We start from the raw sequence: 23696 nt of genomic DNA, 5'->3' as shown, positions 1-23696 counted from the left end.
ACCCATTAGTGGTAGAGTTGGCAGTTTATCTAGCGTTTTCTGACTCCAGAGCCTCAGTTCTTATGGCCATGAGTTGATTTATCTAATTATTTTGTTTCTCTTGGGAGATTTTTTTTTTTTAAGTTTTGAATATTCTTCAGTATTAGATGGTTTGTCATAGTCATTTGAAATTTTTGAATTGGAGGGTCATACATTATTTTAGAGTTTGGCATTGATTATCGATGTATAAAATGTGCAATAAATTGGAACAAGCAGACATGAATAAGAAACAGCTTCTGCCTTCAAGATCTTAATATCTAGTGGGAAAGAAAAGGTATATGCACATTTAATGAATAGACAGGGAAGTGAACCTGACTGAAATATGCACAGAGTGGTAAAATTCAACTTGGAACACTTACTTACATGATTTCAGATGCTTGCCAGTCAGTAACTATTATAACTGAACCAGAGATACTTTTGCTTTATCTTTCATTGTGAAATGGTGAATGTGTGAGTTTTAGGTCAGTCCCAGAAAGATGCTCCATTTTTCTAGAATGGTAAATGGTAAATTGATAAATGGAAAGTGTGTGAACTGGTTATGATTCTAATTTGGATATCTTGGGGGTTAGGTTAATTCTGATGTTCTTGTTTTGGGTGACTTTTAATGATGGATGGGTTTTATATATAATACTCTTATCTTATGCCCTGTTTTTTTCCTCAGTCTTTTACATTAATTATTTTCTTGACCTATCCTTTAGCTTGATAACTATGGACAGCAAGAACTTGGGGATCTTTTTGTGAACTATAATGTAAAATCCCCCATTACTGGAAATGATCTGTCCCCTCCAGTATCTTTTAACTTAATGTTCAAGACCTTCATTGGGCCTGGAGGAAACATGCCTGGGTATGTATCACTTATTCTTTATGTAATGAAGGTATTAAAATTTCTCACAATAAAAAGTAAACATCATTATCAGCCATGAAGGAAAACTTTTGATAAGTGATATGTAGAAAGTGCAGATAAATATATTAAGGAGAAATAATGACAGACATATTATTAAGTATATTTCTTCTAATTCTTTCTGAATGTAATTTTTTTAGTGTATGTGATAATTTTTTTTTGTCACAAAATAAAAGTCTGTGATCATCATGTCTTCTAATTATAGCTGTATAGGGCAAAAGAGATAGTTGAAGAATGATTTTGGAAGTCATTGAATTTATTGCTGAAGGACACTTAGGGAAGAATTTTGTCTAGATCAGCACTCTGCAATAGAACTTTCTGCAGTGGTGGAAATGTTCTACAATCTGTGCTGTCCAGTATGGTGGGCATCAGCCACATGTGGCTTTTGAGCACTTGAAATGGCATTAGTGCTTCTGAGAGGAACTGAATTTTAAAATATATTTAATTTTAATTAATTTAAATAGGCATTCGACTAGTGGCCTACCATACTGAATAACATAGGTTTAGCTTGTTATTTTACAAGATGTGGTTTTCACAGTAAGGAAAGCTGAGCAGCTTACAATATGATCCAGAGCTGGAATCTGTATTTACAGATTTCTTCTCCATGTTAACACACTTAGCCAAAGTATTACACTTCATAGCTTCAGATATTTTTCTTACGGTCTCATTGTAGAATAGTGGAGTGTAGGCATTGGCTGAAGCTAGACAGATCATGTTTCCTGAGTAGAAACTAAAGAACAATGAAAAGTAATTGTGACAGAATGTATTACTGGAATTGTTTTAGTCACACACTGTGTTGATTTGGGATATTTTATGGAGAGAGGCCAAAGGCAAGCCTTTCATTTTGACAGTACATACAGAGAGTCATTAAATGGGCCAAACCCTCTGACCTATCATCCCACTCCTGGGAATTTATCTGAGGAAATAATTCAAAAGGAAAGGAAGCTATATTTATCAAGAGTACATAAATTAAAAGTAGAAATAATCTATTTATTTATTTTTTTTTTAATTTTTTTTTTCAACGTTTTTTATTTATTTTTGGGACAGAGAGAGACAGAGCATGAACGGGGGAGGGGCAGAGAGAGAGGGAGACACAGAATCGGAAACAGGCTCCAGGCTCCGAGCCATCAGCCCAGAGCCTGACGCGGGGCTCGAACTCACGGACCGCGAGATCGTGACCTGGCTGAAGTCGGACGCTTAACCGACTGCGCCACCCAGGCGCCCCAGAAATAATCTATTTAATAATTTGAGATGGTTAAGTAAATTATAGTAAAGTAGTTCATTTTAGTAAAATACTCTGCAAATGCTAAATATGTTATATTTTTATGATTATTCAGAAAATGGAAAAATAACGAATACATCATTTTACACACTCTACTTATAAATAATGCATATAGGGGCGTCTGGCTGGCTCAGTTAATAGAGAATGTGACTCTTGATCTCGGGGTTGTGAGTTTGAGCCCCATGTTGGGTGTGGAGCTTACCTAAAAATAAATAAACAAACAAACTTACAGCTTTAAAAAAATGCATATAAACTGTAGTTCTGCTTCTATGTGTATCAAAACTGGAAAGCACCACCAAGATGAGGAGTTGGTGTGTTAGAGTGAGAGGAGGGTGAAATTATAATTTAATTTTTCTTTGTTGTTTTGTTTTCAAGTTTGTTTATTTTTGAGAGAGAGAGGGTGAGTGCCAGGAGGGGCAGAGAGAGAGGGAGACAGAGGGTCTAAAACAGGCTCTGTACTGATATTAGCCTGATGCGTGGCTTGATCCCTTGAACTATGAGATCATGACCTGAGCCGAAGTTGGATGCTTGCCTACTGAGCCACTCAGGTGCCCCCTTTTTTTGTTTTGAAGTTCTTTTCACAAAATATTTATTCTGCAGCGGGCTGTTGGGAAAGCTTTCTTAGTTGATGCTTTTGCACAGAATACTTTCTGTAAAATAGAGGACAGTGGATATCTTGGGGTAGTTGCTTGGCTGTATCTTTAAAACATGGAGGAAAAGAGAAGAAGCCTCTGGCTGGAAATGTAGAACACCACAGAAAAGAAAATGACAGGGAGGATCCGGAAAATTGCCTGGCTTGTTGTAATGATCGTGATGAGTGAGCTCTAATGTCAAGTGTTAGCCCATAATGGATTCTTTTGAGCCATCAGCAGCACTCTCCTGGGTGGGTTCGTAGAGGTACACTTAGGGTCTTATTTTCGGAAGGATCCAAAACTGTTGTCTGCCTCCGTGTAAATGATTAACCAGGTTTTAGGGACATTGAGAGGTGCTATTTGACTCACTAAGGAGATAAAATAAAATCACATTTCTAGTAGTAGTATTACCATACCAACTGCTTGATACGTTCTCTAACACGTGCTTGAGAGTGCTCGCCACCAAGAAAAGTGTGTATTCCTAAAACTTTTCTTTAGGGCGCATATGTACAGTTTTGTGCAAAAATAGTATAGTATTTAGGACTTTGAGGGTTTGTATCTAGAGTTTCAGATTTTTGGAAAACAATTTCTTTCCTTCTAACCAACTGATTTATTTAAACTCTAGGTACCTGAGACCAGAAACTGCACAGGGGATTTTCCTGAATTTTAAGAGACTTTTGGAATTCAACCAAGGAAAGTTGCCTTTTGCTGCTGCCCAGATTGGAAATTCTTTTAGAAATGAGATCTCCCCTCGATCTGGACTGATCAGAGTCAGGTACTGCCCATATTATTCTGCTGGTAAAAATCGTGAATGACCTTGGCATTGAATGGGAAAGGAAATCTTGCTATGTTGAAACAATTCTGCTTCATTTTTACATGGGTCAGAATTTATTTTTGTCCCCCAAAAGATTATGTTTTACATTTGTAATCTCTGGGACATCGGGTAGTTTTGAGTGACTAATGTGAACTGAAGGGAAAGGAAGGGAGGTGAAGGATAGGTCACATTTCTCACCTCCAAAATAATCTTTCCCCCTTATTCATCATATGTTTAGAGAATGGCAAGATCTTGACTGTCTAAACAAGGGCATTTTCTGTCAGTGGTGATATATATAAGTATAGGGTGGGGTGGGGATGAGGTGATGCTTATGAGAGGGAGTCCTCAGTGTCCAGGGCAAACAACAGTGCTTGACTTGGGCTGAGAGTGCTTCCATAACCAGTTGACATTCCTCCAGATACTTGAGGCGTCTATATGACAGAAAGGCCGGCTAGCAGGCTTATTTTTATCTAGCCTACTCACTCGCTTCTGTTCTAATAACCTCCCTTTGCCAGATGTATCCAGGAATATGTAGGGCGGCATATTAGCGCTTAGTTAACATTTTTCTTTAGAAACATACTGTGACTTAGCTGTTTGTGACTTAAGTTTTTTGTGGTTTCTATACATTTTTCTTACTAATATCATCTCTTGGGGTAATAAAGTCCATATAAAAATAAGATGTAGGTAAACCTAACTATCTTAGACTCCAAGTGATTTTCCACAGCCCCACTACCCCATCCTTCTCCTCTCTCCTTACTCACTGTAATTACAGACTTTAGTAATAGCATGTCCCAGCCACTGACTCTACATCAAAGCACCCAAACCACCTGCCTAATCTTGTTAGTCCATGACCCCCACTGAGGAAACACTCCTGTGATTGACCAAACTGTATCTTCAGGCCTATGATTCCTTCAGCCTTCTGGTCTAGAAAGGGGAGACTGCACAGAGGAAGGGCTTCAAGACTTAGAAAAACAGGTGGGAGAAAAAAGAGGTGCAGAAAAAAAGAGGTGGTCAGAAACTTTAGCCAGCTATGATAACAGTGCAAAACTTGTCAGGTTTGAGTCTTTTATTTTTCTGTTTTTTTCTGTCTTTTTTTTTTTACCTTTTGTTTTTTTGGCTGTCTGCTCCAGTAGTGTCTGCAGGCATGCTTTCAAAATACCGAGGAAGCTGGGTAAGACTAACTTTGTCTAAAGCCGGTGTTTTAGAGAGGGTTTACATCATGTAGAGTAGCTCTTGGAAGTTATAAAGGATCACAAAGTAAGGCCTTTGGAATAAAAAGTGGTAAATCGGAAAACCAACTCAGAACTGAGGAGTGATTCTAGGAGTTAACTGGCTGTGGGACTTCATGACATTTTATTCCTTGGTCATTTTCACTTTATTATTATTATTTAAATTTTTTTCAATGTTTATTTTTGAGAGAGAGAGAGCACGAGCAAGGGAGGGGCAGAGAGAAAGGGAGACCCAGAATCCAAAGCAGGCTCCAGGCTCTGAGCTGTCAGCACAGAACCTGATGTGGGGCTCAAACCATGAACTCATGACCTGAGCCGAAGTCGGAGCTTAACTGACTGAACCACTGAGGCACCCCGGTCATTTTCACTTTAAAGCATCCTGTCTGGATTCTGGCTGGTTTTTGGTATATGCCCCTGTAAGATCCTGACTTAGAAGGCTGTTCATTCTTCCATGAGCCAGTAACCCCGTGTTTTTTGTTACATGGGTTGGGTAGGGCTAGGATTTGTTTAGTGTTATGATTTCCTCTTGATGACATAGAGTTATTAGGTCTTTGCCTGGCTGTGATTTCTTTAGGTTGGGAGTATTGGAGTGTTCATATGAAATTTTTAAAATTAATTAATTATTAATTTATATTTATTTATTTGTTTTTGAAAGAGAGAAAGAGAGAGGGAATCCCAAGCAGGTTCCACGCTCTGTGCCGAGCCTGATGTGGGGCTCAGTCCCACCACCCTGGGATCATGACCTGAGCTGAAATCGAGTTGGATTTTTTTTTTTTTTTAGTTTATTTATTTATTTTGAGAGAGAGAGAGAGCAAGAGCGAGCATGGGTGAGAGAGGGGAGAGAGAGAGGGAGACAGAGAATCCCAAGCAAGCTCCACGCTGACAGCTCGGAACTGTGAGATCATGACCTGAGCCGAAATCAAGAGTCAGAAGACGCTTAACCAACTGAGCCACCCAGGAGCCCCTAAAAATTTATTTTTACTTTGGTTGGCTGGTTCTGTCTTCTAGACCTGTGTGTGCTTTTGTTCTCCGCAGTTTCAGGTACAGTCTCTGAACTCAAAGACAGGAGACTGCTGGTAAAATCCGTGTTTAGTTTTGATTTCCACCTCCTGTCTGTGAGCTGACAGATGGAAAGGCTTTGGCAGCAGATTATTTTGGGATTCTGGGCCGGGCCCTTATTTTGATATGCCCTGCATTTTAGATGTTCTGTTCCTAACAGCCCAGCTCAGCTCTAAGCTATGTAAGGACAGACATTGTGCTTCTCTGTCATGTTTCAATGCACACAGATGTTTGATAGTGGTCAGAAGACAAGATATAGGTGCTGTAGGGCCAAGTAAATACCATTAAAAAATAAAATTTAAAAATCAGAGCTCTTTTGCAATGCATTTCATGTATTTTTAAAACCCATTGAAGCAATTTTTCTTTACTTTGAAACATCTGAAATAATCATGAAAGTGCAGTAGTAAATGTGTGTGGGGGGGGGAGAGTTTGTTTAAAGAAGAGAGATTTGATTTTCACTCATAGCTTAAACCACTTTTCCCTCAATAGCTACTTAATTGCCATTCAGAGAAATCTCTTTGGGAAACCATTACTATATGCATATTTATTTCAGCATTATGCAGTTAGCTTAGTGTTAGCCTGTTCAATTTATACCTTATGTCCTCAACCTTGAATAACACTTTATTCAAGAAGCTGTTACTCTAAAGAAGCCAGCCGTATGGTGCCATTATCTGTCATTTACTTGTTCAGAGCAAGAAAAAGGAAGAAACCAAACTGCTATAAAAGCTAAAGAACAGTTTCACTTCACTTTTAATTTCACATTGGAACTCATTTAGTGTATATTTATAAAGACTTGCTAGTGCTTTAAGGAAAACCATTTTATTTGGAAGTCACTATTAAATATCTCATTTCTTTTTTGCATCTGACTTTGGCTTAAGTTTTCCTAATATTGAAAACTGTATCAATCTGTTCTTTAAAAATTATTTTCCATTGAAAGTAAGAATCTTTTGTTGTTGTGGTTAGTATCAAAGGAAAAACAGAGATGGACAGTAATGAAAGTGGTAGAAACAGATTTTATTCAAGATTATTATGGTAGGGGAAAAGGATCTCAGTATAGAACAGGGCCCAATTTTGAATATATCATGGGTAAGAGGGGATTTATAGCCAAGGAGCATGGTGGGGGTCAGTAGTTAGAAAATTACTAAAAGGGAATATCAGGGGAAAGGGGGATTCTGACTAAACCAGCCTAACAGGATCTTGCCGAAGGCAGGCCAGGGTGATCAGATACCATGTGGGGGATGGTGGAGGATGACAAACCCTAAAAGATACCAGAAGTGATCACACGTAGCAAGCGGGGGAGGGGTTCTGGTTAAATTGACTTAGCAGGGTGTTTGCTAAAATTGGATTTTATAAGGAAGTGTACAGATGGGCCTAGGAGGAGGTTCAGGAGACTGATTAAAGTTTGGCCAAGCAAAGAATCTTTGTCATTAGATAGAAGGAGTTAATATTTGAGAGAAATTTGACTGTATTTCTTTAAAATACTATTTAAGCAAGTAGTGAAGTTTTCATTAATGTGTTTAAAAATAACAACTACCTACACAAACTTAATCAGACTTTTTTTTGTCATGCCATTCCCTTAGGAAACAATTTTCTTGTGTAGTGATAAAAGATTCCTGTCGTGTGAGGGGTTATATCATTGTAGAATAAAGTTGAAAATAAGGGCCTCATTTATTTTTTATAGTTAAGCATGCCACTTTTATGTTTTTGCTTCCAGAGAATTCACAATGGCAGAAATTGAGCACTTTGTAGATCCCAGTGAGAAGGACCATCCCAAGTTCCAGAATGTCGCAGACCTCCACCTTTATTTGTATTCAGCAAAAGCCCAGGTCAGCGGACAGTCTGCTAGGAAAATGCGCCTAGGAGATGCTGTTGAACAGGTAAGATTCTGTCGGTAACTTCCTTTAGGTTATTCCTCTTCAGGGACTCCAGCACTTAACAAATTCTGTGTACTGAATGATAAAATATTTATTTTAGCAGTCATTGTATTATTTTATTATTTTTTGATGTTTATTTATTTTTGAGAGAGACAGAGAGCATGAGTAGGGGAAGGGCAGAGAGAGGCGGGGAGAGAGGATCCGAAGAGGGCTTGTGCTGACAGAAGAGAGCCTAAACTCAAGAACTGCGAGATCATGACCTGAGCTGAAGTCAGGTGCTTAACTGACCGAGCCACCTGGGCAACCCGGTCATTTTATTTTTTATATAGAGTTTGTTTTTATATAGTATTTATTCTATACTATTGTTATAATGGGAGGAAATTACGTGAACATGCCGATTTGTGGGCCATGGGGTCTAACGTGAAAAACATATTTAGCAGAGCACTTGGAAAAAAGATCTTGGTTTGAACTCTGCATTATCAATCCAACTTTTTTCAATGTGTGCTACTTTTGGGGAGACATTGTGACTCACAGAAAGCAAGCCCTCGGGATTTTAATCTCTTCTGTATTGGGATAAAGTCTTGCGTAGAATAAAATTTCTCCAATCATTTGTCTGGAGAAATGAGTGAGTGAAAACTTTCTTATAGTAGCTGTGGCCTGATAGTGGAGTGAATTGCTTCAGGAAACAATGAACTTCCTGCCCCTGAAAATACTCCACTGGAGGCTGGGTGATAACTTGGCAGCTATTTTGTAGAGAAGAGCCCAGCAGCAGGTTGGAGATGGGGGCTAGATGATTTCTAAGATCCTTCTGGTACTGTAATAGTAAGATGACACATACAATGTGGGGTGTACAAACTTCAGTGCATAAGGATACGTTAAAATCCCCTCAACGTGTCTTATTACTTCTGTTAATTCAGAAGAAATATATCTTCCAATCCATAGGGTCATTATTATGAATGTCATTTTTAATACTGTAGTTGTAGAGGGTGTGAGGTATTGGGCTGAATTTTATGCTGACCCAGTGAGTATGGCAGAAAGATTTTGAATCACTCCCATTATTATCAGCTTGTTAACTTGACGTTAACCCCATTAAAAATAGCCACAGTCACATTCTGGGTATTTGAGATTGTTCTGAAAGCTGGATAAATTAGCTTACTTTGTGTTTCGAATGTTTTTCAGTAGATTATGAATAGATTGAAAACGGTATGTTGGCCTTTGAAAGAATGTGCATGTTTTTTTCCTTCCTCTGTGCTTGCTCACATGTTTGCTTGCTTATTTATTTACTTGTTTATTCATTAATTTTTTTTAGGGTGTGATTAACAACTCAGTATTAGGCTACTTCATTGGCCGCATCTACCTCTACCTCACGAAGGTTGGAGTATCTCCAGATAAACTCCGCTTCCGACAGCACATGGAGAATGAGATGGCCCACTATGCCTGTGACTGTTGGGATGCCGAATCTAAAACGTCCTATGTAAGGAGAATGGGAGGGTTGTTAGCATGTGACCGTCACGCTGTTAACTTAGGAGCATGAATATCAAAATTGCCTTTTATGTGCTTTATGTCAGAGTGGAACAAGGAGAAAAGGTTTTTGTTTTTTTTTTTTTTCTGAAGCAAAATGGAAAAGGCAATTGCCTCGTGCCCCCTTATAAGGAAGGGGTTACTCTCATGTCCCAAGAGGCGTTTGTAGACTTAGACGGCTTTAATGGAGACAGAGAGTAAGAGAGAGACACAGGGAGAGATGGAGAGAGAGTGAAAGTCTAATGGGGCAGTGTTGGTGTGTACATTCTCGGGGTGGCCAGTATTTTTGGTAATATCCCTGGGTGCGCCTAAGATGGGGTGGCCTCCTTCCTGACAAGGACCCCAGAAAGTGTTGGGAATGGTGGTAGGGCCGAGTAAAGAAAGACATGGTGCTCTTTGTTTAGAGAGCTATTTGGTAGGTTTTGGCAGTAGACAAGTAGATTATGATCTCTTGTTTAGGAGCTACCTTTCTTCAAATTCTGTGTATTTAACGGTTATTCAGAGAAGACCTCCAGGTTACTGCTTCACTGTACCACCCCATCCCCACCTCCCAAACATGAACATTCGTACTGGAGCTTAGAAGTGACAAACATTTGGGCATAGGAGGGGCGCCTGGCTGTCTCTGTCAAAAGAGCATGTGACTCTTGACCTCTGGGTCATAAGTTGGAGTCCCACATTGGACGTAGACATTACTAAAAATAAACGTTTAAAAAAAAAAAAGTCATTTGGATATAGGTGATGCTTTCTGCTCTGGTGGCAGTGAGAACAAGGTGGCATCCAGAACAAGGAGGTGGAGAGCCTTCTGGCATTTCCCTTATTTGGTGCTGGAGAGGCGTCTCAGTGACTTTTGACAATCATTGGTTCCCATATGCCCTTCACTCTTTACTTTTCAAAATGACTTTCTTTTAATAGGTTCATTTTTAAGAATTAAAAATAAAAATGAGTCATTTAAAGATGACTCATTTTTGGGGCGCCTGGGTGGCGCAGTCGGTTAAGCGTCCGACTTCAGCCAGGTCACGATCTCGCGCTCCGTGAGTTCGAGCCCCGCGTCGGGCTCTGGGCTGATGGCTCAGAGCCTGGAGCCTGCTTCCCATTCTGTGTCTCCCTCTCTCTCTGCCCCTTCCCCATTCATGCTCTGTCTCTCTCTGTCCCCCAAATAAATAAACGTTGAAAAAAAAAAAAATTTTAAGATGACTCATTTTTGTAAAACGAAAAACAAAAAGTAATTCTGAAGAATATTATGTAGAAAGCGAAACCTCCAGTTGTATATATCTCCCCAAAAGTGGTTCACGTCTCTTCTAGATCAGGGATCAGCAAGCATTTTCTATAGTAAATGTAAAAATATTTTAGGCTTTGTGGATTTCTGTTGCATATCTTCTTTGCTGTTGTTTCTTTTATTCTTTTTTTTTTTTTTTTAATATTTATTTTTGAGAGAGAGAGACAGAGCACGAGCAGGGGAGGGGCAGATGAGGGAGAGAGACACAGAATCAGAAGCAGGCTCCAGGATCCGAGCTGTCAGCACAAAGCCCAACGCGGGGCTCGAACTTCTGAGCCGTGAGATCATCATTTGAGCCAAAGTTGGACACTTAACCGACTGAGCCACCCAGGCGCCCCTTATTCTTTTTTTAATAACCTTAAAAAATGTAAAAACCATTCTTAGCCTCATAGGTTTTTCCAGCCACTGTTTTAGATGACTTTACATGCATTGCAAACATACACGCATGTATATATGTATAATGGTATACAAATACCTGTAGCGGCTGTCACCGATGTTTTAAAATATTCTTTTTCTTTTGTGAATTTAGGAAAGAATTTCTGTAATCTGTTAAGATTTTCTTATTACATTCTTTTCCTCGTAGGTTTGCATGACAGACGTATGCCAAAATGATAGTAGTCATTATTTTTGGATTATAGGTGAATGCTCACTTCTTTACATGTTTTAGATTTTCTGGAATTTCTTATTTACAGATCAAACCAACAAAATATTTCCTGTTTTGTGTGAGAGAAGATTATTTCTTTTCTCTTTAAGTTCCCTTTCTTAATTTGCCCTGCCTCTAATTTCACTAAAGCAGATACAGATTCTTGTCTTGCAGTCTCAATTTAAATTCTGGATGTGGCCTGGATTACATTTTATTTATTTCATTTGTTTCTTCATTTGACATGTATATTTGGCAAGGGCCGTGTACCATTCTAAGTGCTTCATATGTATTATTTTATGTAATCCTCCTCATAGGTTCTGTTTCTGAGGAGGCTGAAGCACCGAGACGTAATATGCTTGAGCCACACAGGTAGTGAGTGGTAGAGCTGGGACACGAACCAGGGCGGTCTCACTCAGGCCCGTGCTCTTAACCACTGTGCCACATTGCTTTAATAAAGCCTGCTACTTCATGCTCCTCCTTTTCCGAGGGCCCCTGCGAGCCGTGGCCACGCCGTCAAGTATTGGGAATGAGAAAATGTGGGCTTCAGTCCGGGAGAGGTGACGAACAGCATGGTGACTGTGGTTAATAACGCTGTTTTATATATTTGAAAGTTGCTGAGAGAATAAATTCTACAAGTTCTGTAAGCATGTCTGGTGCCGGATGTTAACTGGACTTCCTGGGCACTCAGTTTGCAGTATGTATGAGTACTGAATCAATACATTGCACACCTGAAACTAACACAATGCTGCATGTCCATTGTACCTCGATTTTTTTTTTACAAATAAAGAAAATATTTTATTTTATTTTTTTTTTAAATTTTTTTTTTCCAACGTTTATTCATTTTTGGGACAGAGAGAGACAGAGCATGAATGGGGGAGGGGCAGAGAGAGAGGGAGACACAGAATCGGAAACAGGCTCCAGGCTCCGAGCCATCAGCCCAGAGCCTGACGCGGGGCTCGAACTCATGGACCGCGAGATCGTGACCTGGCTGAAGTCGGACGCTTAGCCGACTGCGCCACCCAGGCGCCCCAAAGAAAATATTTTAAAAAAGGGTATGTGGGCTCAGCATTGAGATTAGGCTGCAACATTTTACGGAAGGTCATTGGAAAGCTAGACAAAACCAGAAGACTAAAAGTACCAGGCACTTCTCAGGGGAGGGGAGAACTCCTTTAAAGATTTTTTTTTATTGTTTTAAGTCCTCACAGTAGTGATTTTATTAAATTAGCTGCTTTATAAAATGTCATAGTTGTTAACAGTTTACCAAACCGTAGTGACCTGGTGCAATTTGCTGAGCATGTTGTAGAAAGGAAAGGAAATGCCAAAACCCTATTCAAGTTGATCCATTGCAGCCTAGAACAAAGGAGAGTTGTTTCTCCCTCACTTAAATCAGGGGAATGAAACAGGTAAAGAGCTTCCCTGCCCATCTGAAGCCTCTGTCAGTACAGCAGTCCGCTCAGTAGAAACTAGATGGTCTATGCATTCAAGAAAAGACTTTAACAGTTTATTTTTATGTACTTCATATTTTTTTTCAATTAAAAAAAAAAGTTGCTGAGACCTCTAATGCTTCACCCTTTTCTTCTCCTTCCTCAGAGGTAAGCCCAGAATTGTTGCTTGCCATCCTCAGACATGTTTTTGTAATTTTACCTTTTAGTGTGTAAATATGTTGACATCTTCCATGAATGTCAGATGATCAAGTTACGTGCTTTTAGGCTTCGTTTTTTCTCTTTAATTCCTGTTTTGTTGTTGTGGTTATGTATTGGGGCTTCTGAGCTTACGAGGTTTATATTTGCCCTCTTTAGTCCACACACCCCGTGTGGTAACATGTGCTTGGAAAGCTTATGGTTGCGATGGTTGCATTTTTCCATTCTCTTTGGATCAAAGGCCAAAAACTACATACGAGAAGGACTAATTAGATATCTACTAAAATAAGCCTTTTACTTCTTTAGATCTTACTCAAATAACAGGTTATTAAGGGTCTTTGAAAACAATGTAGATTGTGCTTTTGAAAAGTATCATAGAGGGGCGCCTGGGTGGCGCAGTCGGTTAAGCGTCCGACTTCAGCCAGGTCACGATCTCGCGGTCTGTGAGTTCGAGCCCCGCGTCGGGCTCTGGGCTGACGGCTCAGAGCCTGGAGCCTGTTTCCGATTCTGTGTCTCCCTCTCTCTCTGCCCCTCCCCCGTTCATGCTCTGTCTCTCTCTGTCCCAAAAAAAAAAAAAAAAAGTTCGGGACGCCTGGGTGGCTCAGTCGGTTGAGCGTCCGACTTCAGCTCAGGTCACGATCTCACGGTCTGTGAGTTCGAGCCCCGCGTCGGGCTCTGGGCTGATGGCTCAGAGCCTGGAGCCTGCTTCCGATTCTGTGTCTCCTTCTCTCTCTGCCCCTCCCCCATTCATGCTCTGTCTCTCTCTGTCTCAAAAATAAATAAAAATGTTTAAAAAAAAAAAATTAAAAAAAAAAAGTTGAAAAAAAAATTAAAAAAAAAAAGTATCATAGATATTAACAGGAAATGACCCTGACATCTCTGTGGTGGTAATGCTGGGAAGTTTTAGTCTACGACTTAAATGTTACCTGCTCTTTACCGAGATTTCTTTTGTTGGGTAGGAAACTGAATTGAACATTAACGCCCACACTCATGGCCAGCCGAGGTGTGTGTTTAGCACAGCCACATGATGCCAAGCTGTGACAGCAAGTGGACACTTCATCCTCAGAGAGTAGTGGTTTTTGCCAGATTCATTTGGAATCACGGTCACAAATTTGAAACACATCTACTGGTTTTGTCTAAGTTCACATTTTATTTCCATAAATAAATCCTAGAATATATTAGTTTACCCACATTCACAATATGGCAGAATAAATCTGTCCAAAAAACAAGACAGTTTTGTGTATATGTGTGAATTATATTTTATAGGGTTGTTAGCTCCCTGATATATAAAACTATTCCCATTCCAAATATTTATAAAAGTTGAATGAAGATGCTATAATTGAATTATCTTTGGGTATGTGAAAGAGTTATAATATGCATGCATCTGTGAATGAGCTCAGCGTAAGTAATAAGTGTTTTTATCTGTTATGTCTTCTTAGGGCTGGATTGAGATTGTCGGATGTGCTGATCGTTCCTGTTATGACCTTTCTTGTCATGCTCGAGCCACCAAAGTCCCACTTGTAGCTGAGAAACCTCTGAAAGAGCCTATATCCTTTCTGGTCACTTTAACAACTCTGGACTCAAGTGTAAACATCCTGAAAATGGCTAAGTCCATTTCTGTACACTCTATGGATAAACTGAGATGTTTTGGATGTTGTGGCAATATCTACCCTTGTCATTGCTTCTTTCCTGTTCTCATTTTTCTAATCCGACACACCCATCCGATGTTTGGTCTTTAAAAGAAGCATATTCAGAAAAATGCTCTGAACATCTTTCACAGTATTGGCCAGTTTTTGTCAGCTGTTTCCAAAATGCATTTCCCCACACCTGCACCCACCTACATGCTCTTTAAATTAAAGGGCACCTGGTGAGTACTACTTCTATTAAAAGATGAGTGCCATTTAATGGTAGGTGAAATAATAATTTAGTTCACTTGATCTGTAAATCCGTAAAGCAGAACTTTCCATTCTTTACCAGGCAGTGAGTTTATGAGCTTACCTCAGGGCTAGGCCAGTGACAGGAAATAGATCCTGTTGTGTTTGAGACATTTCAGAAGTCCGATAAATGGTTAGCAGAGGTTATTATGCTGTGTATCAGGGTGTGTTGCTGATTGATAATATCCCTTTCATGTCACTATAACTTTGTAAAAATCTCTGTTGACAGCGTTTACCTGTTTTGAGTGAGGATTTGTCTGAATGATTTTGAGGGTAGTTATTTCATTTTGCATTTGACGTCAGTATAAACAGTGTCTAGGATGCCAATAGAGAACTGGTCGTTGTTTTATGTCGACGATGGATTGTTCTCAAGATCATTCCCATAGTATGGCAGTTCTGTGTTTTTGGATTCCTTGACTACTTCATACAAAACAGTCAATGTTGTTCAGTTTGAACCCAATAAGGGAGCAATTGGGAAGGCATATAAGAAGGATGCAAAGCTGGTGCTGGAATACCTTACCATTTGTGAGGAGTGCTACATTACAGAGATGGAAAAACTACTGAATGAGAAAGGGTAAGATTTAAGATGTGTATTCTTTTCTTTTTTAATCAGGGAGAGAGAGAGAGAGAGTGTATGCGTGGGCAGAGGAAGAGAGAGAGAATCTTAATCAGGCTCCATGCTGAGTGTGGAACCCAGTGTGGGGCCCAGTCCCATGACTGGTATCCTGACCTGAGCCAAAATCAAGAACTGACTGAGCTACCCTAGGCGTCCCTAAGATGTGTACTTTTATTTGCTTCAGTTAGAGATGATCTCTCTGCAGGTTCTGAAAGGGTGAGATTAGTTTCTTTAGAACTTTTTTGCAGGTAAGTATTATCTCTTGGCTATATTTATAGAACTGTCATTCCTGAGATTTTGGCATTATAGCCTGGAAATAGATTTGAAATGAACTATAAAGATCTTTTTTCCCCCAAGAGCTTTCTTAGAGGAGGAGACTTGTCCAAGGAAGTGACTGAGGAATAATTAGAAATGGCATATACCTCTCAGTCATTGCTCTTTTTTTGAGCTTTGGAGTGGTCTCTGTAATTGTTTTAAGCATGAATATAAAAACAGTAGAGACAAATCTATAAAGGAATATGACAAAATCCAGCACTAAACGATATAAAATGTACCATGTTTGACAAACAATAAAAAAAATTTGTAAACACATGAAAAAGCATGAAAACATAGCCCATATTGAGGAGGTCAGTCAGAAGAAACACCTAGAAGTGACAAACATGATGAATAAATACATAAGGATGTTAAAACAGTAATAAATATGCTTCATATGCTCACAGATGTAAGGGAAAACATGAACATCTGAGGTGAGAAATGGAAATATATATATATAAAAAGAGACAGTGGACATCTAGAGGCAGTTTTGCAAATGAAAATTCACCAAATGGGATTAACAGTAGATTAAACATTGCAGAAGGAAGATCATTGAACTCAAAGACATAGCAATAGAAACTATCCAAAAAGAAGCTATAGAAAAAAAGAAAGACTGGGGAAAAAATGTCCTTTGGACTAATATGAGGCTAACATATCTGTAATTGGGAGTCCCAGAGACGGTATACAGAGAAAATAGCTGAAGATACATACAGTTGCTCAGAAATTTCCAAATTTGTTACAAACAGAAAACCCAGAATTAAAAAGTTCAAACTCAAGCAAAATAAACACAAAACCACATGAAGGTACATTAGAATCAAATTGCTGAAAACCAGTCATGAAGAGAAATGTCCTTAAAGTAGCCAGGGGAACAAAGGCTCATTACATTAAAAGGAGCAAAGATAAGAATGCAAACCACAGCACAATAGAATAAAATCTTTTAAGGTGCTTAACAACCAAAAATCCTCTCCCAAGCAAAATACTTTCTTACAAACAAAAGCTGAGAGAATACATTGCCAGCAGACCTATACTAGGTGAAGTGTTAGAGGAAGCTCTTCAGGCAGAAGTGTGGAAATTAGCTACCAAAGAAATAAAGAGCTCTAGGGGCGCCTGGGTGGCGCAGTCGGTTAAGCGTCCGACTTCAGCCAGGTCACGGTCTCACGGTCCGTGAGTTCGAGCCCCGCGTCGGGCTCTGGGCTGATGGCTCAGAGCCTGGAGCCTGTTTCCGATTCTGTGTCTCCCTCTCTCTCTGCCCCTCCCCCGTTCATGCTCTGTCTCTCTCTGTCCCAAAAATAAATAAACGTTGAAAAAAAAAAAAAAATTTAAAAAAAAAGAAATAAAGAGCTCTAGAAACAACAATTCACAATATGGGTAAGATAAAGGACACTTTAATTTCTTTAAAAGATAATGTGCTGTTTAAAGCAAAAACAATAACAATGTATTGTGAAATTTACAACATATAGAAGTAAAATGTGTGCCGTCAGTAACTCAAAGGATGAGAGCAAAGAATTGGGAATATACTGTTGTAAGGTGCATATATTATATGTGAAGTGGCATAATACTATTTGAGAGTAGACTATGATAAGTTTGAAAAAATACATATGGTGAACTCTAGAGCAATTACCTGGAAAAATACAAAAACCAAAGGAATGTAACTAATAAACCAATAAGGGAGATAAAATAGAATAATAAAAAATACTCCAGAAGAAGACAAGAGGGGAAAAACAAAGAAAAGTTGGGACAAATAGAAAGTAACTCATGAGATGGTAGCTTCAAATTCAGCAGTATCAGTAATTATATTAAATGTAGTTATCTAAACACTTGAATTAATAGCCATCAATTGTCAGACTAGCTAAAGAAATCAAGACCCAATTAAGTGCTATTTACAGGAAATTTGCTGTGATTATAATACACAAATAGGCTTAAAAGTAAAAGAATAAAAAATATTTCCCATACAAACATTAATCATTAAGTTAGAAGTGGCTGAGTTAACATCAAAGTCAATTCAGAACAAGGGAAGTTAGTACGGAAAGAGTTACATTTCATAATGTTAAAGGGATCAGTTCATCAAGAAGGCATATTCTAACTGTATACAACTAAAAACAACCTCAAAATATGTAAAACCCGATAGAACTAGAAGGAAAAATAGACAAATCCACAATTATAGTCAGATTTCTATTCCCTTCTCTCAATATTTGGTAGAGTAAGCAGACAAAACAAAAATCGGAGTTTAAAACAAAACAAAAACAATAGGAGTTTAAAGGTATAAACACTTAATCAACTTAATTGCCATTTATAGAATACTTAATAACCAAAGAATACAGGTTTAAAAAAAATTTTTTTTTATTGAGGGGTGCAGAGAATGAAAGGGACCGAGGATCTGAAGCAGGCTCTGTGTGACAGCAGACAGCCCGATGCAGGGCTTGAACTCATGAACCATGAGATCATGACCTTAAGTCAGACGCTTAACCGACCAAGCCACCCAGGCACCCAAGAGTACAGTTTTTTAAGTGCACTTGAAAAATCTTTTACATTTTTTTTGTACAGCCCTCCAACTAAGAATGAGTTTTGCATTTTCAAGGAGTTACTTAAAAAAACAAAGAGTACGAGAGATTGCATATGGCCTGCAAACCCTGATATATTTCATACTTGACCCTAGACAATAGGCTAAGTGAAAGAAATCTGACACAAATATGCAAAACCCTGGGAAAGGTGAAACTAGTATATAGTGATAGAAAGCATGTCACTTGCTGATTGTTGTGGAGGGGATTGAAATGGAGCCATGGAGCCTTAGGGTGATTGATGGTGGTTGCACGTGTACATACATTTAGTCAAAAGAACTATCATACAGGGCACCTGGGTGGCTTGGTTGGTTAAGCGTCTGACTGGATTTTGGCTCAGGTCATGATCGTACGATTCATGAGTTCGAGCCCCACATCCGGCTCCACGCTGACAGCACAGAGCCTGCTTGGGATTCTGTCTCTTCCTCTCTCTCTTTGCACCTTCCTTGCTTGTGCTCTCTCTCTCTTTCAAAATAAATAAACTTAAAAAAAAAAAAAAAACTGTCGTAAGATGAATGCTTATAACAAGTTGCAGATATGATCGTCCATTTCAGTAGGAAAATTTTAAAACATTCTGGTCTCCCAGAATTAACATTGCTTATGCTAAAACAACATCAAATCCCATTAAAGTGGACAAGTTAGAGCACTAGTTAGATACCATTATTTGTCACAAACATGACCACTTCCTTTATTAATTATTCTTACGTAATGGGTATCTTTTTGCTAATTTCAGCTTTTTTATAACTGTTACCTACTCTGCACTTAGACTGTACTCACAGAGAGAATATATGATAATGTTTATGTAATGGAATTTTAATGCACTTAACAAACTTCAGACAAAATGGTAAAAATGAAGGGAATCAGTGAAAACCACTCAAAAAATGCATGAGATTATCAGTGCTACAGACTAGCAAAAACACAGTGCAACATGTGCCAAGTATACAGCTCCAAAGACAACCACACGAGGGCTCTCTTTTCCTGGCACCGAGCTGCTTGTGAGCCAAGATGAATCCAGACCAGTTATAATGTGAGAAATACCTCCTAAGCGGAAATATAGGTACTGCAATGAAGTGCTTTGTAAAGGTAAATTGTTATAACCTGAAATGGAACGGGCAGATCTCAGGACCTGAACACAATGCAAGTCAGTGATTTTTGGAGGGCTATCAGACAGAATCATTAAACTTCTTGAAGCTGATCTTCACCAACAGAAGTGTCAAAGTTTATTTTGGAATAGTGTGGAGGTTTTAAAATTACTTCCTATTAGATGACAACCTTGTCACTTTTACATTAGTTGGAACAATAATGAGAACAGTGGTCTTTTTGCCAGCAGGCCTGTTTCTGACAAATTCATTGTAATTATTCTAAAACTGAATTTAAAAAAAAATTGGTTTGGGCTTTATTTTCATCTCAAAACAAAAGGAATTAGTCATTGGGTCACTTGTGGAATTTTATAAGACAAGTCATATTTTTGGGTGCTTCCTACAATATTATTTGGTGCCATTGTTAATATAATACTTAGTTTGGTATTCCTTATGAAATATTTTAAATTTGGCTTTACCTATTTTACCTGTAGAGTTGACCAAGCTGTATTACACTTAAAATGAAAACAGTAAAGCAGTTGGTAAAACTCCTTTAAATTAAGGCATAAGGATGCATGATTTCACTAATGCAAGATGTGTTTTGTTTGTAGGGAATTCACTATTGAAACTGAGGGGAAAACATTTCAGTTAACAAAAGACATGGTCAACGTGAAGAGATTCCAGAGAACACTACATGGTAAATTTCTTAAAATAATTAAACACGGAGTGCCTGGGTGGTGTAGTTAGTTAAGCGTCCGACTCTTGTTGGCTCAGGTCATGATCTCAGGGTTCGTCAGTTCCAGTCCCATGTTGGGCTCTTCTGTCAGATTCTCTCTCTGCCCCTTCCCCCCGTTTCACGAGCATTCTCTCTCTCTCTCTCGAAATAAATAATAAATAAATAAATAAATAAATAAATAAATAAATAAACTTAAAATCATCACAATCCCTGAAGTTTTTTTTTCTTTAAGTTTTATGACATAACCATTTTACAGAAAATTTGAAGAGGAAAAATAGATCTTTAATGCCACAACCCTAAATCTGATGAATATGTTTAAGGCATTATCTTTTGCCTTTTTAAAAAATTTAATTGTGTCAATATTGAAAAATAGTTTATAATGCCACCTTTAGATTTCCTATGGCCTGAGATGCATATGAAGAATATCTCTTTGATGAAAACCGTCTTTTTTTTTTTCCTTCATTTTAAGGAAAAGTCCTTTTGTTTCTTAAGCAAAGGAGAGAACTCACCCCTCCTGTCTTTTGTGGCAAAATTAATCTGTTAAAAGTCATTTAGATTAATGATCTTTCCTGCTTCTTTAAAAGACAAGGAGATGATTATTTTTATAGAACAAATTATATGAATTGGGATATGAGTGTTTTGGAGAATATACAAAGGATGCTTATGGTTAATTGTGGCTGAGTAGAAGTTTCTGGAAACTGAGAGTAGTAGGTGGGTATTTGAGAAGGGACCGCTAATGGAGAGAGTAGGCCTACTTTTCCGTTTGTGTTTGGCCTGCCCTATAGCCAGGCTTCCGTGAGCTGTAAAAGCAGTCTGAGCAGTGATGGGAGTAAGCAGGGGATACTTCTTGCTTTGGGGCTTTTTAGCCACCACTCTGGCGGCCGGTTCAGAACTGCACTTTACTGTTGCTTGGATGACCCAGAAGGATGGGCAGAAAATACCTTGGTCATATTTCTACCATGCTACTCTTACTCTTTATCACAGAAAAAAGCAGCAGCCTCCCTTTTCCTCCACATATGTGAATTTTTGGTTCTACTTATCTCCTTTCCCTTGAAACAAATTCTCTAAGGTTAAGCTCAGTTACCTTAGACCCAGTGCTTAGCAGTGTTTTCTTTGTGAGTGGTAAGTAATGAATACATTTCCTATGTGTACCACAGGTATAGCCTCACCCATGTGGGGCCTCTGGTAAATGTCTTTGATTGAGAACAGATTCCTGCACAAACTTCTCTGAAGGCCTCTTGACCCCAGAACCTTGGAAGTACAATGGCAGTAACTTGGCTTTCTTAAAGAGTTCTCATCAAGATAGCAAGATAAAAACACAAAAGCATGTGATACTTGTTGTGTGTAGGAATTGTTTTTGTTAGTTTTGTCAGCTGTGGTGGTAGATCTTTGGTTCTAGCAAAGTCTTACAAAAGCTCGAGAGTTTTAATGTTTTCTGCAAGGCAAGGCAGATGATGGAGTAGCTGCTGTTGATCGTAGCTTACCAACTGTGGTATACTGTGGAAGGAATACTCTGGTACCTTGTGTCATTTTCACTGCCATATAAACAACTAAATTTGGTGAAAAACTTTTTCACTCCACTTTCACTCTTTAAAGGCATCATGTTTCCTATCAGCAAATAGTTTTAAGGAATGTTCTGCTTTTGTTCTGATGTACGGGAGCAGTCAAATCCATCCAGAATAGATATTTTTAGTATCTAAGTATATAAGACTTGTTTAGAGAGGAGCTGCAATGCATTACGCAGGGTTTGAGAGAATGTTACTGGATTTCTATCTCGTTTGCAGTGGAAGAAGTTGTTCCGAATGTAATCGAACCCTCCTTTGGCCTGGGCAGGATCATGTATACGGTATTTGAACATACATTCCATGTACGTGAGGGAGATGAACAGAGAACGGTAAGTTGTCTTGTACAGTACACTATTCTCTTACAGTGTCAGAGAATGTAATTTCCTGAAGTACATTATTAAGAAGACTCTGGATGATTGATTAATTACTAAATGTTTTAGTGATGTTAACATTCCTCTTTGCTTAACTCTTTACAAAGCAAAAAACTTTCTTATGTAGCTTACTTGAGCTTTAGGATGTGCAGGTTATTCTAGATGCCATTGTGTTAGTTGGCTGGTGCTCTTTATTCTGAGACAGAACATATTACTTTGGGGGAACTATCTGTGTTGCATCAATGGAAGATACTGGTACATGTTTTCAGAAAATTGGGAAGAAGGGGACGGCTCAGAGAATTTAGCCAAGCCACTTAACTGTTTCTGTGCACTACGTGTTAAAGAGAACTTTCTCAAACAGCATAAAATTGGGGGATTTGGGGGGTAAAGGTTCTCCTCCAGAGATACTGATTCACAGATCTGAGACCTAGGGATCTGTATTTTTTTTATAAGAACCCCAAGCGATTCTAGTGCGGGAGATTGACAGGTAGTAAATTGGGCAGTAACGTCTGCAGTACAGCCCTCCTAGCATTCAAGCTCTGCTAAGGATAAATGTTTCTAAGAAGTCTTCATTAACTCCCACAAGCTTTCTTTTGACCCTGATGCTTCTGAATCACTGCTCCATGCCTTCCACTTTATCTCTTCATTCTGCCTCCCTTCACCTTTCTTACCTCGCTACTGCCTGCAGAAATTACACTCCTTTAATTTATAGGCACAGATTTCCAGGAAATCAATCAGAAGACTGGCTAGAGTGGAGAGACCGTGTGTATCAAATTAACTGAATGAAACAGTCTTACCTGCATGGCCATTCTGCAGCTGACTGTACGTGACGTTAGACGTCAACTCTCTAGTTCTTTTTAGGACATTTAACCTTGAAGAATAGACTGATAAGTTCTTGGTGCCAGTATTTTAGAAAGTCTGATATACTCTTGGTAATAAGGCAGCTAATAAACTTACTATTTTGTTCTCTGCCCTCATTGTGTCTTCATTTCCTGACATTTGAGGAACAGCTTTTCATTCATTCAACAGAACCTAGTCTAGACACCAGACATGTAAATATAAGGCACGGTTATTCTTGAGGCATGGCAGGATACGGAAAGTGTTCTTTTTAGATATCAACTTTGCTGCAAACCTTTTCTGTTTATTTTTCTAACAAAAGGATTAAAAAAATCTTTTAGCTGTTTCTTTGAATATAACAATACGGATATAAGTAGGATTTTAGTAGAAATTTCATAAGGGCTAAGCAAGAATAAATTAGTGACATGTTTTATGAATGGCATAGAGAGTACCCTCATGAAGAGAAATTTCAGTAGGTTCTGGGAAGCCAAAAATGTTTCTAAACTATTATCACATAGTCCCTTAATCAATTTTCCTGTAAGTTTGGTATAAAAACATTGCCAGTGAGATGTAAAAAATTATTTTTCTATAAAGGCAGGTCCTCGCTTCTCTCTCACATTAAATAGAATTATCACAAGATAGAGGAGAGGAGGGGTGCCTGGGTGGCTCAGTGGTTAAGCATCCGACTCTTGATTTTGGCCCAAGTCATGATCTCATGGTCGTGAGAGCGAGCCCCACATCAGGCTTCACACTGAGCTCGGAGCCTGCTTGGGATTCT

At 38.7% G+C, this 23696-nt stretch overlaps 1 protein-coding gene across 2 annotated transcripts in view; it reads left to right on the top strand.

The window, feature by feature from the left end:
* The window catches only part of GARS1 (glycyl-tRNA synthetase 1), a 47019-nt gene that overhangs the window by 18833 nt on the left and 4490 nt on the right, over window positions 1–23696 (top strand). Inside the window, exons 7-14 of one of the 2 annotated variants that reach the window (XM_086693401.1) lie at window positions 738–883; window positions 3480–3629; window positions 7671–7833; window positions 9140–9304; window positions 14350–14458; window positions 15274–15418; window positions 20021–20106; window positions 21930–22039. In XM_086693401.1, coding sequence (XP_086549527.1) covers window positions 738–883; window positions 3480–3629; window positions 7671–7833; window positions 9140–9304; window positions 14350–14458; window positions 15274–15418; window positions 20021–20106; window positions 21930–22039 — 1074 coding nt within the window. Of the gene's footprint in view, window positions 1–737; window positions 884–3479; window positions 3630–7670; window positions 7834–9139; window positions 9305–14349; window positions 14463–15273; window positions 15419–20020; window positions 20107–21929; window positions 22040–23696 lie in introns of both variants that reach the window. The other variant, XM_086693394.1, reaches the window with a different exon arrangement.

This window comes from Puma concolor, chromosome A2, assembly GCF_028749965.1.
Source record: "Puma concolor isolate L17-30 chromosome A2, mPumCon1.1.hap2, whole genome shotgun sequence".
Lineage (NCBI taxonomy): Eukaryota > Metazoa > Chordata > Mammalia > Carnivora > Felidae > Puma > Puma concolor.
Note: the sequence above shows the minus strand (reverse complement) of the source record. Positions and strands in the feature narration are given on the sequence as shown.